A 16,425-nucleotide genomic window follows, 5' to 3' on the forward strand; every position below is an offset into this window, starting at 1 on the left:
ATGACGCTCCGCCCCTCTATCAGTTCGATTGGTTCTTGTCAGTAAAGCCCACCCCCTGCCCCATCCTATTGGTCTTCAACTTGATTCTGCGGGCCTCCGAGGACAGACTCCGCCCCAGCCCCAGCTCCTCGACCCCCTGCCTTTCTCACCCCAACCTCGGAGCCGCGATGCCAACCTCCGGTCCTCACAGCTCCCCCACTGATCGAGCCACCCACATCTCATAGGAACCCTACAGGGACCCTCACAAACCCAGACACCTACGGTTGTCCCCACAGATGTCAACAGACTACCCAAACACTCTCACAGAGGTCCCGCAAACCCCTTTAGAAGAAGTGAGCCCTCTAGGCTCGACCCCTCTGGATCCAATGCAGCCTCCTCTGCAGACCAGTGCTGTTGCCACGGAGATTTCTGGGCGTTCCGGTTGCCCTGGTGACGGATCCCTCCTCTCCCGGCCTGGGTTCCAGAGGTTTCGGTCAAGATCCTCCCTCATTGGCCGGCCCGGAACCCCTCATCCCTCTCCCTCCCACCCTTCGCCAGATCTGGCCAGAGTTCCTTTGCGAATTCCTACAGGTGTCCAACTTCCCTGCCCAAGTGGTAGACTTGAAGGCAAGACCTCTCACTACATGCAAGGCGGGTCTCATCCAAGAGCCTTCCATCCCTCACTTAACATTTCTTCTTCCCACCTTCAGACGAGATCCTGACCTAAGGACTTGTAACAGCCAAGCCAAAGCCCAGAGGTATGTGGTTTCTCCAATTGTTGCTCCTCCAAACTCTCATCCCATTCCCCTCCTAACACCTTCTGTCCCTTCCCACCTCAGTCCAACCCTCTTGCATTCTCTAATTTTCACCCTTACACTCCCCCTCCTCCACTTTTCTCTGCCCAGTTCCTTCTGCCTCTTCTTCTCCTCCTTTCTCTCCTCCCATCCTCTGGTTCTCCACCCTCAAGTACCTTTTTCCTCTTGCTGAATGTCTGGTCAGATTCCTATCATCCTACCTATTTCTCCACTTCTTGTCCCAAACTTCCCCCTTTGGAAAGACTCTAATGAATGTTAAGTGATGTGTTTTGTATCTCTCGAGCATGGGGGGAAAGTAGGGAGCATGGAAAGTTAAGGCTGGAATCCTTAGGCAGTGTTGCAAAGAATGATAGGCCTTGAATGTCAAGGCCAAGAAATTCAGATTTAATCCTTAGGTGAAGACAACAGAGTGTTTTTAAGCAAAGGAATGCCATTGTTAGGTTTGCATTTTTAGAAAGATCTCCATTGTGTCATTAAGGAGGACTGACTTCTTTTGGACATCCTTATAAGACAATTTGGTCACACCCCACTCCACAGCATCCTGAGCTTACTCCAGCACAACACCAACTCATCTGTATTATATCATTTTGGTTAATCTGGTCTCCTCCCCAGATTCTTTCAGCTGAATCCAATGCTTAGCACAGTGCCTGGGTAAAAGTATAAGATTGGGTTCTTTTTTTTTTTAATAAATTAATTTTTTATTGGTGTTCAATTTACCAACATACAGAAGGATTGGGTTCTTTATAAAAGTGTAAGTTACCAAAAAAAAAAGTGTAAGTTACATAAATCAATGAAAGTGGCTGAGTGGATTAATATGCTGAAGGAGGCAAAGGGGCGAAGTCACTACATAATCCAGGTAGAAAATGATGAGAACTTGAACAAAATTGGAGGGAAAAGAAAGGAGAGAATTGATTTCAGGAATATTTAGAAATAGAAAATACAGTCCTTGGTGCCTATTTGAAGATGAGGTTTGAAGAAAAAGGGTAAGACTACAATAATCCCCAGAGTTCAGCTTTGATGCCCTGTTGGGACATCAAGTTAGCAATGTCCAGCAAGTAGTTGGGTATGAGTGTGAGTTACGGGGATTCAAAAAGGTCTGAGCTGGAAATACGGATTTAGGAATCATCCACATACCAGTTGGAAATAACTGAAGGCCTGAACATGAGTGACTCATCAAGGGAGGGTGTATGTTGCTCCTAGACAAAACCAGACTGCAGTCAGGGCCCTGCCTAATGCATTGTGGCATTATCCTACACTCTTAAGAGCAAACCTTCACTTTGGCTTGGCATCCTAGTCTCTAGAACTCTACTGCCTGACCTCCATGGTCCTAAGGCCCAGGACCCTGCTCTTAGACTAGCCAAGTTGCTATGTTCAGCCTCCCTCCTGGGTCATGGTCCTCTGCTACCATCTACTGATGGGATTCTGACTGCTTCAGCCTTTTGATTTTTAAGCTCCAGCTCCACAATGCACAGCCACATGTCACATGGGGTCTAGGCACACAGATGAACCTCCTGGCACCATACCTTGACCCAAAGTTCATCTTGCTTTCCCGTTATATCTCAGGTGCACTGAAAACCTTATCCTAATTCCATAACCCCCAGTGAACTCTAACTTGCAGACCCTCCACTCCCAACCTAATGAAGCCTATACCCTGTTCTACCACTAGATGGAAGCAGACAAGGTCACAGAAGAGCCTCATACCACCATGGATGCAGAGGAGCACCCCTCTTCAAAGGACCCCTCTGCTGAGGACTTACAGGATCTCCCCAACCCTGAAACACCTTTGGAGCTTTCCATCTCTGAGACCGCTTTAGAGCCTCTTACCTCTGAAACCCCTTTGGAGACTTCCATCCCTGAGACTCCCTTAGAGACCCACACCTCTGAAACTCCTTTGGAACCTTCCATCTCTGAGACCCCCTTAGAGCCTGACACCTCTGAATCTCATGTGGTACCATCTACTTCCCAAGCCCCTTTAGAGACCCACACCTCTAAACACCTTTTGGAGCCTTTCATCCCTGAGACCTCTGTAGGATACTCTGAGATCCCTTTGGAAACCCCCATCCCCGAGGCCCTATTGGACACACACATCTTTAAGGTCCAAAAGAAACACCTTTCTTTGCATTCCTCATCACAAGACCATGTCCCTTTATCTTCCCCTGATACTCTGAAGGAAGACCTCTCTGAGTATTCTTCCAGTGAGGCCTCGTGGACAAGGAGGGCCATCCAAATCTCTGAGATCCTTCAAAAGCACTCCCTTTCAAGCCCTTCAGATCCAGTCCACCTGGATACATCTGCAAAGGAAAAGGAAGAGGAAGGAGAGGACATGGAGCAGGTGGATGCCACTGACAGCACCGCACACACCGCTCAGCCTGGACACCAGCTGGGCAAGAAGAAGGGGAAGAAAGGAGTTAGCCGTAATTGCACCTGCACTTTTCCCCATTCTCATCACTGTCTTATACCTGCCCCCAGGAGGAGGGGATTGGGTTACTCTTTAACCTGGCCCCTTCTCTTAGTTTTAGGGCCTCTCACTTCCTCTTGGTTACTCAGCTTCTCCCTTCCCAGATTATACAGTCCACCCAGTGGTCCCTGCTAAGCAGGTAGAGCTGATAGAAGTGGCTAAGGCAATGCACAGAGACAAGTTTTGTGCTCAGGTGAATCATCTTTTCCAATGGGACAAGAATGCAGCCCTGAATGCCATCCAGACAGGTGAGCCCAGAAAGCCCTTCAGAGGCCAGTAACAGGCCCCTGGTCATCCTCCAATCCAACTGATCAGGGAACCTGCCCCGATCAATGGATAGCTGCCCCTTGTGGAAATGGCAATGCTAACTGCCTGAAATCTAGGAGGGGAGCAGCCAAGTGGGCCAAGGGGGATGGCATGGGTGCAGAAAAAAAAGTGAGGATGTTCATATAAAGCCCAGGTAGGGACAGGCAGCTAAGCTAAAGTCGTTTAAAAAAAAAAAAAGAAGGGCCATAGGCCAGCCCCACATCTAAGGCTCTGAGAGCCTGTACCAAACCAACCTCAGGCAGAGATGGCCTAGAACCCTGGATGGTCCAGGAGGCTTGTGGCTCTAACATGGCAAAAAGTTCCACCTTAGTCCTCTTGGTGGAATGCCATTAAAAGGCTGTCACCCTGCGTGCCAGACCCATTATCACCTGAGTACGCAAAAGCTGTGAGTCTCTTCACCAAAGAAGAGTCAGACCTTCAAGCCCTATTCATTCCAAGTATCTGCCCAAAACCAGTAGTCTTGACAGCCCCATTAGTGGCATGCTATGCTTATCTATACCTGCATATAAAGTGCATGCAGACGTTCTATGTAAACACATGCCCTCCAGTGTGTGAGCATGTACCTGTGTTGCTGAACTTCATGTCTATAGAGAATACCTTCAGAGAGAAGGCCACCCTGACCTGCTCTGTAGATTCTGTGGCTTCTAGACTGAATTCAACAGACATCACTGCAGTTATTTTTGTCTTTCATACTTCCTTTCCCTTTATAATAGGAAGAGAGTTATATTGAAACTAGATGGGCCTAAGATATAAAGACAACCAGGCAATCCTATGTCTCTCTTTCTCCTCCATGCAATTTACTTTCCTCTTCTCATTTTCACCCAGGACCCTTCCCCCTCTATCCCTGGCCAAGAGAATCACAATGATCTCATTTCTTTCTCAGTCTCAATTCAAGCATTGAAATGGTTTTGTTTGCTTATTTTAACATCTACTGTCACTCTTATTCTTCCTGCAAATGTGGGGTCATTCAGTCTCTTATTCTCCTTCTCAGAACCTCCTGCCTACTCCCCATTCTTCAAGGCCACTGCATTTTTTCACATGGAACTTTTTCATTTTCCTGTTTAAACAGGCAGTTTTATGTAGTAATTAAAGTGTCATTCAATCCTGAAAAAAAGCATCTAGGGTTCCCTCCTAATATTGGGGATCTTAAGTCTTTAGTGAATCAGTATGTGTGCCGTGTAGAGAAAGATCAAGTGTAAGTTTTTCTTTTATTTATTCAGCATTTATTGAGCACCAATTTTGTGCCAGTCATTTAGCTAGATGTGGAGCCAGTGGCTGGTGGCATGTCAAAAATAAAATCCCTCAAATAATTTGTACACTAATGAGAGAGACCAATAAGTAAAAGGATAATTATAATTCATTCTAATAATTGGTATAATTGAGGTGAGCCTAGAGTACTGCATGGCCAGAAAAAGGGGGCATCCAATCTTGGGAGCTCAGGGAAGCAGCCTTAGAAGGGATGATTTACCAAAGGTGGCCAGAAAAAGTGGGATAAGGTGGGACATGACAGGGCAAGGCATCAGTAGGAAACTACAAGAAATGCTGGAAAGAGCTCAGCTCTGGAAGGGCAGAATTGTACAGCTATTTCTGTGCAAAGTTAAAGAGTTGGGATTATAGGGATGCCTAGGTGGCTCAGTCCATTAAGCATCTGCCCTTGGCTCAGGTCATGATCCCAGGGTGCTGGGATCAAGTCCTGTATAGAATTCCTTGCTCAATGGGGAGCCTGCTTCTCCCTCTGCCTGCTGCTCCCCCTGCTTGTGCTCTCTCTCGCTCTGACAAATAAAATCTTTTTTAAAAAAATAAAAATAAAATAAAAATTTTAAAATTTTCTAAGAATTTAGATTATATCCTAAGGGCAGCTGAGAGCTACTAAAAAATTTTAAATGGGATAATAACATGAACAAATTTGTGTTTTTGAAAGACTATTTTGGCAGTAGCATAGACTGGAGAAAGACAAGACCAGACATAGGAAGACTACATTGGGCACTGGTAATAATAATGCAGATAAGAAAGAAAAAAAAATTTTTTAAATAATGCAGATAAGAAGTAGATGGGTAGAGGTGAAGAGAAATAGAACATTCAAGAAACGTTAAGAAGGTAAAACTGACCTTTGAATCTTTGGATGTATAGGATATGAAAGAAGGACATGCCTGAAATGACATCTATGTTTTTGGCTTAGAGACTGATTGGATGATGATGCCATTAATGAATGCCTAAAATAGAGTAGATGCATAATAAGTATGTGTTGGGTGAACAGAGGACAAAGGATGAGGGCCAGGTTTGGAAGGAATAATTAATTGGCTATACCACATTTGAAGTGCTTGTGGAACATACAGGTGAAAGAGTCTGGAGACAGCTGGTTGTAGAGGTCCGAAGCTCAGAAGAGAGGTCTGGACTGGAGACATCTTTCATGTAAAGATAGCTGTATGTTTGTTGTATGGAGATGTTCTAAGCAAAAAGAGATGTTATCATGCAAGTGTGATTTATGTGACCATGGAATTGACTGTGTTGTACCCTGTCTGGTATTTTCAGAGTAAGCATCTGTGCCATAGACACCTTTGTCACAAGTAGTACACTGCAAAATTAACTGACCATAAGACAATTTGCCATAAAAGATAAATAACTAGTTGACAGTTTGTTAGTTTCATCAACTGGTTGACAGTTTAGTTTCAGTTCTCCGTTGACACAGTACTCCTATTTTTATATTATATAAATCTTAGTCTTCCTAAGTGTCTATACAGTGATACAAAGCTTTGAACCCACACAACTTCCTAGACAACTTTGGAAGGTCTATCAATGGACATGTGACAATATGCCAAGAACAAACAGCAATGTAGAAGGCTTTCACAACACAATACAAAGCTCAGTTGCAAATATGTATCCTAGTATTTGGAAACTGATACCTCTTTTATTGAAGGAAGAAATTTTAGCAAAAAAAGAAAGCATCATGCCAAACAAGGGGATGAATCAACAAGCAAAAAACAAACCTACACACACAAAAAAACATATAATACTATGAATTAAAGACTTTGAAGACAAGTGCTTAGGTATAATCCACAAAATAAAATCAGTTATCTGCACAGTATTGCCATGAATCTATTCTATGCATTTTAAACTCATTTTAAATTAATTTTGCATTTTGCAATAAAAATAAAGCCATTTTTCATTTTGATTTCACTTTTCCATGTTTCATTATGTCCTTTTTAATGAATGTCCCTTTTATTTTTCATAATTTTATCTTTTGTGGCAAAATTGCTGATGGCCAATTCATCATGCAGTTAAAATGTTTGCAGTGAAAATGCTTGGCACAAAGATTCTTAAGGTGAAACTACCTAGAAGTACCTTGTACAGAGTCCAAATGGTATCCCAGATGTTTCCTCCCCCTGCCAGTCCTTGTCCACTTATAATAGGAAGAGTATTTGGAATCAGAGCAGAGAGGAGGGTCTCACTCTGGATTACATGGCCTGATGTCAACTGTCCCACTTTAAGAGCACTGACACATCTAATGAAGTCTGAGGTTTAGTTGCCAGTCTCTGTTTAAACTCTAGTCTTCCTCTGAGAACTGGGCACTGTCTCCTCTACCAGTGCTTGGACGTGACCCTTCCAGGCCCTCAGGCAGGACCTTGATCTATGGGCACTGACCCTTGTTCACCTCCACACCTCATCTGCTCATTCTGTCCTGCTGCTCTGGACAGAGTTCGGAATTCCTCTAGTGGAATCCTGGCCCCTAGTCACCTCCATTGTGACTCTGCCTGTACTCTGACCTTTAAACCAAGCCTTACTGGTGTAATGGGGCTCTGGCAGCACAGGCTGTCGGTATCCAGACAGAAGTAGCAAAGCCAAAAGCCACATCTGGACAGACTTTAGGCCCTGAAAGACCATGGGTAAGGCAAGAAAACCTAGACTGACAATTAGGCACAGAATTGTGAATTGTGGCCCTGGCCAGAGTCAAAGAGCAGAGGACGCTAACTCTTTCCCATCCTCCTTATGGAACTTCAGGGCTATGCCGAATACTGGGTCTCTCTTCCCTCCTGAAGGAATCTGCTCATTCATTTAGTCAGTCCATCAAGGAGTCTGTGCTTTCTGAGCACCTATTTTTGAGCCAGGCCTATGCTAGGACTAGAGATAGTGAAAAAACAGACCTTTCCTTGGAGGAACTTACAGTCTAAGAGGAATACAGGAGAAAAGTCCATTATAATGCATTGTACTGTGATAGAAATAGCATGAAGAATCAGAGAAAAAAAGAGAAGGGGCCCCTAGACAGACAGAGGAAGGCAGGGACAACTTTTTGGTGGATGTGACACTTCATTATGGCCTTTAAATGGGAACGAGTCCTGGGCAGCCTGGGTGGCTCAGCGGTTTAGCGCCGCCTTTGGCCCAGGGTGTGATCCTGGAGACCTGGGATTGAGTCCCATGTCAGGCTCCCTGCATGGAGCCTGCTTCTCCCTCTGCCTGTGTCACTGCCTCTCTCTCTCTGTGTCTCTCATGAATAAATAAATAAAATCTTTAAAAAACAAAAACAAACATAGTTATGAAATAAATGTAAAAAAATCTTTAAAAAAAAAAGTAAATGGGAACAGGTCCTACAGCTGAAGGTTCTAACTCATGAGGACTCATCCAGGATTCTTGCCTAGAAGTTGGAGTACTCTCAGGTCTCAAGAAGGGTGAGAAAATCTGAGTGGGATGTGCTCTCTGGTTCTCCTCCCATATTTGCATGCCTCCACCCTTGCCTTGTAGTGAAGCCAGTTTCAGATCCCACTGCTGAAATCAGACTCTCAAGGATTGTGGCATTTTGCGGGTGCCTGCTCTGAGGGATACTTCTTTGCCTCACAAGCTTCTATTGGTCTTTACCATTCATGACTTCTGGCCTACTTCTTTCTCCTTATTCTTAGAGAACCATAGGCAGCCCTTCTCAAGTTCATAGATAGCATTAATTCAGTAACACCAGGAACACAGAAAGGAAATATGAAGGTGGTCCCAGAGCTGCCCAACTCCTCCTCCTCTTCTGGTTCCTTCAACAACCATGCTTCTTAGGTGCTAGTCCTCACCATCTTTTCTGCACCTGGCCAATCATCTTTCCTTCTCTCACTTTAGACACTTCAAAGAAACAAAGTTGGGCTCTAATGAGGGAAGGGGAGGAGATGAGAATCTTCAGTTACAGACAACTTGGCAAGATTCTCATTCATCTTCAAACAAAATTTCTTTTTTTTTCTTAAAGATTTTATTTATTCGTGAGAGAGAGAGAGAGAGAGAGAGAGAGGCAGAGACACAGGCAGAGGGAGAAGCAGGCTCCATGCAAGGACCCTGATGTGGGTGGGACTCTATCCCGGTCTCCAGGATCAGGCCCTGGGCTGCAGGCAGCGCTAAACCGCTGAGCTACCCAGGCTGCCCTTCAAACAAAATTTCATTTATAATCTTGAAGACTGTCTTTAGTTATTCATGACAGGCTAGAAGAGATGGAGTGGATCCTGGGGTGGGAAAGAAACTACAACACTTGTGGAACACTGACAAAACCTGGCAGGAAAAAGTCTAAAGGGGTGGGGATAAAGACTCATGGTGGAGGTGAATACACCTAGGGAGAGAGGTGGGAGTACCTTGGGAGGGAGGCTTGGGCTATTTTTCCTTGTCACTTTTCCTTATAACTCAATCCCTCTTCACTCAGGTCTCTACATCGGCTGGCGTTGTCCCCATTATCTATGGGACTGTTTCCAGATTGGAGATGAGTCCAAATGCTTTTGTGGACACTTGTTGAGAGAACACCAGATCATCTCAGGTAGGGAGAACTGACCAGCCCCTATCAATGGGGAGTAATAACTAACTCTGGTCATGTGTTGAGATTATGAGAGAGGATGTATGTGTGTTGGTATGAGGGAGGGGGTTGGCACAGGAAGGCCAGGCCTTTTAGGTGGCCAGTCTAATCCTACCATCCATCCACATTCCCATAGACATATCCGTGCCCTGCAATGTAGGCCAGTGCCGCTGCCTCATGTTCTGCTTTATCCCTTCTCGCCCAGAGGAGGTGGGTGAGTTCTGGCTCAAAAGACGAGCTACCTTTGACCCCAAGGCCTGGAGGGCCCAATGTCGTTGCAAACACAGTCATGAAGACCACGCAGCTACTGGGTCCCATCCCTGCAGGATAAAAGGTAATTTCTAGGGTGAGGGAACTAGAGTGGTGGGCATGGGTAGGACACAAATAGTTTGGGGATAAGGATAGGGGGACTGGTAGAAGAAACTTCTCAGGTTTGAGGCTGGTAAAGAAGAGGTGAGAATGGAGTCAGCCCGTGGGGAAGCCCCAATTCCCTGTATTTGTTTTGGCTTCGCCCCTTGCCCTAGGTTGTTGCTGTAACTGCTTTGAGTCTAATTTCCTCTGTGCGGCCTGCGACCGGCGCTGGGAGGAACATGAGACTTTCTTTGAGACTGAGGAGACCCGGCGACGAGGAGGAAGGCCTCATGGTGAGGGGGCAACCTGGAACAGGGGACCATTCCAGGGTCATATCCATAAGACAGGGCAGGAAGGTGCTTCCACCTTCAACCATCCCATCCAGCACTACCTCACCCTCTCACCCACTGCATCCCATACTTGCACTGGTTTCTACCCCCAGGAGCAAATTACATGCCTTTTGCAGAGATGCCTACCCTCCAAGAAGCCATCGTCAGCAACTCTGACTCTGAGGCTCTACAAAATCAGGGGCCCTCTGGCCGTCCTGGCTCCCACGCCAGACCCCCTGGGCTTCCTGGCCCACATAGCCTCTGGCCTGGCCCTATGTCTGGCCCCCATACCTGACTCTTTCACCTCTGCTTTTCCCTCCTCCAGGGACAGACACTGTCAACACTTGGCGCAGGCCTCTATGAGCCTGGCTCAAATCAGCAATAAAAGGAAAGGAACTGGAATCTGGCCTGGTTCTCTATAGGGCAGATAGAGCCCTGCCCAGGGATAGACACTCTAGGAATTTAGAATTGGCACCTGATGGGGACGAGAGCACCACACAGAAGAGAGGTTAGATCAAGCCACCTGCCTCCACCAAACCCACTTTCAAGCTGCTAGCTCTGGCATCAGAAGGACAGAATGGCTTCGAGGAAGCCAAGGAGGGAGGGGGTTTCCAGAAGGATAGAGTGAACACTGGTGTTAGATGCAGTTGGGGACTCCAGTAATAAAGACTGAAAAGTACCCATTGGATTTTATAATTAGAAGGTCTTTGGGCACTTTAGATAATGCAGTTTCAGTGGGGCAATGGGGGCAGAAATCAAACAGCAATAAGTTTCAAAGTTTCTTTAGGAAGTGTGGATGAAAAGAGCAGGAGAGAAGTCAGACAACAACCAGAGGGAGATGCGATGTCAAGGAAGCATTTTTTAGGAGGGGGAAAGGGGGGAGGGGCCAGTAGAGAAAAAGATCTCAAAGGATGCAGGAGAGAGAGAGAAAGAGATGCCTAGTGACACAAGTCCCAGAGATGGAAGGAGAGAATGAGGTCAGGGCAGAGGTGAAGGGATTTGCTCTGGACAGGAGAAACACCACTTCCTAAGACTAAGAGAAAGGAAGGAAGAAAGAAAATGATGGGTCTTCACTGAGCTGCAGGAAGCAGGATCTTGTGGAAGTTTCCCTGTGAAGTAGGAGACAAGGTCAGTTCCTGGTTGGGAAGGAGAGGGGTAAGAGTGGGGAGTAGGAGACAGGAAGAGAGAGGTGAAGGTTTGGGAAGGCTAATGTGGGGAATCACAGAAAAATCTGATCGGTGGGTAGTTGAGGACGGCTGGAAGCAGGAACCTAGTTAAAGAGGAAGAGAAACACATAGTTAGATTGATAGTTGGTGAGGAGGGGCATCAGGGAGGATGATCAGGAAAATAAAGCAAAAAGAAGGCTTGAGGATGTAGAGAGAGCTGACCATACAATGGAAAGAAAGGAAAGCCAGGAAGCAACTGACAGATTGAAAAAAGGAACAGTCAAAGGAATAGAAGTCTTAATGAGGTCCAGTAGCCCATATCGTAGTGGGGATCAAAGTACAGGAGACAGTGGTCAGAACCTACAGGGAGCTGCGGCTCTAAGATGAGAGCAGCTGCCAGGGATCACAAGGACTTGGGAGTAAAGAACTGTGGGCAAGGGGCCAAAATCACTGAATGTGGTCAAAATCAGTAGATCACAGATTATTTTTTCTGAGTAGGAGATTCCGGCACTAGTGTGTCTGTGATCCTAGGCAAGTCATTTTGCCTCTCTGGGTCTGTTTCTGGCTCTATAAAAGAAGAATCTCTGTGCTACCTGCTCTCCCTGAGAACCCCCAAAAATAACCAGTTTCAAAGTGCTTTGTAGTTGCCTACCCTGCCTGATTGGTTTTCTACCTCTTCCCAGATCCCAGCTCCTCTTACCTCTTGAGCTTCTCCAGACACCTCTAGGGGCTCCTGCTGTCTCAGAGGCACCATGAGAACTGCATTCAATTCTAGGGCACATAGAAAAGGCCAATCTGGGGATCCCTGGGTGGCTCAGCAGTTTGGCGCCTGCCTTGGCACCTGCCTTTGTCTCAGGGCATGATCCTGGAGTCCTAGGATCGAGTCCCACATAGGGCTCCCTGCATGGAACCTGCTTCTCCCTCTGCCTGTGTCTCTGCCTCTCTGCCTCTCTGCCTCTCTCTCTCTCTCTCTCTCTCTCTCTCTCTCTGTGGGTTTCTCATGAATAAATAAGCAAAATCTTAAAAAAAAAAAAAAGGCCAATCTACATTCCTCCTCATTTGGGACGCTATCTATACTTTCACAGGAAGGGATACAATCTGGATGGCTAGAACTCCTAGGGCAAATCACAGGAGTCTGCCCTGTGAGGAAATATCTGCCCTTTGGAGGAAAAAGGCACTTTCTAATAATAATATGGCTGTACCAAAGATCGTTACTATCTCTGGAAGTAAAGAGTTCTTTCTGACTAGTGATATGCAATTAGCGCCATAATGACTATTCACTAAAACTAATTCTAGTTAACAATAAAGGAATGGTTACTGTGATAAACTCATTCAAATCAATAATATGCAAACACTATAAAGTCTACATAGACTATGTAATAATACGGAAAATTGTAAGGGGCAGAATAGGAATATATATGCAATACGTATGTCATATTATGAAAGGAAATTAGACACGAAACGTTATTCATTCCACAATCTTTGAGCACCTATGTATGTCAAGGCCGTGTGCTGAAACAACAAACCCTAATGATAGATACAATGGGGCTTTTGCCCTAAATTTTAAACGTCAGTCTAAAACTGTGTGAGTACATTAGTATTTTGTGACCCCTGCTCTTTCTGTCAAAAATATATAATCCGATGGAATACCTGGGTGGCTCAGTGGTTGGGCATCTGCCTCAGCTCAGGGCGTGATCCTGGGGTCCTGGGATCGACTCCGGCATGGGGCTCCCTGCAGGGAGCCTGCTTCTCTCTGCTTGTGTCTCTGCCTCTGTGTGTGCCTCTCATGAATAAATAAATAAAATCTTAAATACATGTATCAATTTATTAAGTATATATACATATATATATTATATTATATATTAAATATATCATCATCATATATGTATATATATGTACATAATTAAAATCCGGCAAAACAAAATATACTCCAGACCTAACCATGACGCATTTCCCTTGTCCTTCTAACCCGACTAACTGAAAATGCCAGGCACAAGGCTAACCTGCACACAGCAATTCTGATTAGGAAAGAACACTGGGTCCTATTCCTTGGTATTAGTCGTGGGGCAAAGACAAGACACTCCCGCCAACCACCCCCCCGCCCCTCGTTAAAAAAAAGGGGGGGGATGGGAACGCCCTGAAAACAAACTGCAGACCTTCCATCTCGGCGTAGGTACACAAGAACGTAAAGGAATGGGTGCCGTTCGACGAGTAAATTAAAAATCTCTGAACTGCTCAAAGAGCTGAAATGCCCTTGTAGGGAAGAAGCTGGGTGGGCACCTTCCCCACCCGTGAGGGACAGGACCCCGTCCCGGCCACCCACCCGCCTGGCGTCGCCCCGCCGCTTCTGCCGGGACTGCCGGGCCTCGGCGCCCAGGGGCGGCGGCGGCTCCCGGGGCCAGCGGAGCGCCCGCAGCACGCGCCCTCCTCCCGGCCAGTGCGGGGAGAGGGTCTGCGACCTTCGGTCTCCTAGTCCTACCAATGGAGAGAGCCACTCTCCGGGCGAAACGACTTAGGGGGGGCCAAAGGCGGAGGAACTTTCACTCTGACCAAAAGTCGAAGCTAACGGCGTGGAAAACTCGCCCTCCGGCTGGCAGAAGCCAATGGGACGAAAAGATTCGGCCTCCAGGGGGTGGCGGCGGAGCCCGCGGAGCGAACGGCGCCACCCTCCGGGCCGAAGGGCGGCAAGCGGGGAGCGCGGCCAATGGGATGACGGGGCTCGCTCGCGGCCGCCCGCGGAGCCAATGTCTGCCGCTCGCCGCCTCGGCGGCGGCGCCCCACGTCGGCCCGGCGTGCTGGCCCGGGGAGAGGCTCGGCGGCTGAGGGCAAGATGGCGGCGGCCCTGGCGGTGGCCGCCGGGCTGCGCGTGGCGCGCAGGGTGGTGGCGGTGGCGGGGCCGCGGGGGGCACAGGTGAGAAGCGGCCGTGGACGCGCCGAGGGCGTCCCGCGGGCTCGGCCGCCGTCCTCGGCGGGGGGGTCGGCGTTCCCCCCAGACGCAGGCGCGCGCCCTCGCGAGGACGGGGCCTCCAGCCGCGCAAGCTGCGGGGCTGTGGCGTGAGGTCGGGCTGGTGGGCGGCGGCGGCCACGGCCTGTGCAGGCTCGGCGCCGAGGTCGCCACAGGGCCAGGCCTTGGCTGCAGCCTTCTAAGCCTACCTGAAGCTCACCCAGCCTCCTCAGCGCCCCCTGCAGGAAGTGAGGTTTGTGAGGTTTGTCTTCTCCGAGCCAGAGACTGGCCCCCGGCAGGCTCCCAGCCTTCTGAGCGTTTTGTTTTTTTAAAGATTTTATTTATTTATTCATGAGAGACACAGAGAGAGAGAGAGAGCAAGGCAGAGACACAGGCAGAGGGAGAAGCAGGTTCCATGCAGGGAGCCGGATGTGGGACTCGATCCTGGGCCGAAGGCAGGCGCCAAACCGCTGAGCCATCCAGGGATCCCCATTGAGTGTTAACCTCTCATCTTCCCCCACTTGCCTTGAGAGAGGACTCAAGTTCATCCCAACTCTCTCTCCCACAGCGCGACAGTACGGCAGACTTCTCTGAGCCCCCTGGAAAACTAGCGCTGGGGTTACTGAGTTCACTTAATTCTTCCCTTCACTGACTAAAGGGACTGGAGTTAAAATCCACAGTAAGAGATCAGATGTGACACCTAGACGTGCTTGTGTCCAACAGGGCAATTGTATGAAAACCTGAATAAAACAGCTAACATAGGGACAGGTGGGTGGCACAGTGGTTGAGTGTCTGCCTTCTGCTCAGGTCGTGATCCTGGGGTCCTGGGATCCAGTCCTGCATTGGGCTCCCTGCAGGGAGCCTGCTTTTCCCTCTGCCTGTGTCTCTGCCTCTCTCTCCATGTGTCTCTTATGAATAAATAGATGAACTCTTAAAAAAAAAAAAAAGCTAATGTAGCTTAAAGATCAGACAAGGAATGAGTGGGAAGTTAGTAAGGTGTGAGTAAATGGAAAGAGCTCCAGTCATCTTAAAAGATGATGCAAACCACTCCCTTTTATATTTGAAGCAAAGAGGAGGGATTTATCTAAGGTAATTCGGTGGTAAAAGAATTGGGACCTAAGTTTGCAGTTCTCATCCTATGGCCTTTACCTTGAACAGTCACTAAGTTTACTAGACACATTAGGAGCAGGAATGGATGGCTCTGTCAAACCCTGCATTGTAATACAGCCTTTAACTGACCCGACTCTTTGCTGCTGAGACTCTGAAATGGAAATTTTCCTTTGTATGGGAACCACTAAGCGGTTCTTAGAAGGATGAAGTTAATGACTAACAGAGCCCAGCCTCTGCCAGCCGCAACTTACTATATGGAAGACGTATTCTTGGCTTCCTCCCTTGAGTATGTCTGACCCACCTTCAGGTCCGAGCAGCTGGGTCTGTGACTGACAGAAGCGAAGTGACCAAGGCCCAGCAGGCAGCTCCTAGGGGAGCAGCCCCAACTATCTTCTCCCGGATCCTGGATCGAAGCCTCCCAGCTGACATTCTCTATGAGGACCAGCAGGTGGGGTGCCCTGAGGCCCTGTCCCCTTAGGAATGTCTCAGCTGCCATCAGCCTGTTGAAGTAACATAGTGGCCTCTGGCCTGTCACTGCTTCCAGTGTCTCGTATTCCGTGATGTGGCCCCTCAGGCTCCTGTACACTTCCTGGTCATTCCTAAGAAGCCCATTCCTCGGATTAGCCAGGCTGAAGAAGAAGACCAGCAGGTGGGAAGAGCAGGGCCAAGGTTTGGCTTGTGGGGGTGGGGAGCCCTGGACACAGAGGTTTTGCTCCCTGTGAAGGAAGCCACCTGTCTACCTCCCCTTTCCCTGCAGCTTCTAGGACACCTTCTCCTTGTGGCCAAAAAGACAGCAAAGGCTGAAGGCCTAGGGGATGGATACCGACTTGGTGAGTGACTTTTGGCCTTGAGCTATAAATTCTCATACCTGTCCCTCAATGTAATCTTTAATCTTTGACCTTTTCCATGATCCTGACCCTCTAATCTGAAGCTCTTATTTCAGTGATCAACGATGGAAAGATGGGCGCACAGTCGGTGTATCATCTGCACATTCACGTACTTGGGGGCCGACAGCTCCAGTGGCCTCCAGGTTGAACCAACCAACTGACCTAGATCCCCAGAACTTGATGCTTGGAAGGTGGGGGGAAAGGGACCCTATGATGCTAATAAACTTGCTCTCCCTTGATTTTGGATCAC

General features: G+C 47.8%; 2 protein-coding genes across 2 annotated transcripts; both read left to right on the forward strand.

Moving 5' to 3' along the window:
* The first annotated feature begins 169 nt into the window (after positions 1–169).
* Positions 170–10,421, forward strand: FAM221B (family with sequence similarity 221 member B). Its single transcript, XM_055302416.1, has 7 exons — positions 170–737; positions 2,461–3,208; positions 3,357–3,500; positions 9,242–9,352; positions 9,525–9,722; positions 9,913–10,032; positions 10,182–10,421. Exons 2-7 carry the CDS (start codon positions 2,461–2,463, stop codon positions 10,361–10,363), a joined length of 1,503 nt encoding a protein of 500 aa, XP_055158391.1. The 5' UTR covers positions 170–737; the 3' UTR covers positions 10,364–10,421.
* Positions 10,422–13,996: 3,575 nt separating this feature from the next.
* On the forward strand, positions 13,997–16,414 carry HINT2 (histidine triad nucleotide binding protein 2). The gene is made up of 5 exons (XM_055302371.1): positions 13,997–14,145; positions 15,596–15,736; positions 15,833–15,937; positions 16,046–16,118; positions 16,232–16,414. The coding sequence occupies exons 1-5, from the start codon at positions 14,065–14,067 to the stop codon at positions 16,321–16,323; spliced, it is 492 nt and encodes a 163-aa protein (XP_055158346.1). The 5' UTR covers positions 13,997–14,064; the 3' UTR covers positions 16,324–16,414.
* The last annotated feature ends 11 nt before the right edge of the window (positions 16,415–16,425 follow it).

This window comes from Nyctereutes procyonoides, unplaced genomic scaffold, assembly GCF_905146905.1.
Source record: "Nyctereutes procyonoides isolate TBG_1078 unplaced genomic scaffold, NYPRO_anot_genome, whole genome shotgun sequence".
In the NCBI taxonomy this organism is placed as follows: domain Eukaryota; kingdom Metazoa; phylum Chordata; class Mammalia; order Carnivora; family Canidae; genus Nyctereutes; species Nyctereutes procyonoides.

Coding starts and splice junctions, on each gene's coding strand:
- FAM221B (XM_055302416.1), top strand. CDS start 2,461: ATGGAAGCAGACAAGGTCACAGAAGAGCCTCATACCACCATGGATGCA. Junction 3,501..9,241: donor CCTGAATGCCATCCAGACAG/GTGAGCCCAGAA, acceptor CTCTTCACTCAG/GTCTCTACATCGGCTGGCGT. Junction 9,723..9,912: donor CCATCCCTGCAGGATAAAAG/GTAATTTCTAGG, acceptor CCCTTGCCCTAG/GTTGTTGCTGTAACTGCTTT.
- HINT2 (XM_055302371.1), top strand. CDS start 14,065: ATGGCGGCGGCCCTGGCGGTGGCCGCCGGGCTGCGCGTGGCGCGCAGG. Junction 15,737..15,832: donor TTCTCTATGAGGACCAGCAG/GTGGGGTGCCCT, acceptor CACTGCTTCCAG/TGTCTCGTATTCCGTGATGT. Junction 15,938..16,045: donor CTGAAGAAGAAGACCAGCAG/GTGGGAAGAGCA, acceptor CTTTCCCTGCAG/CTTCTAGGACACCTTCTCCT.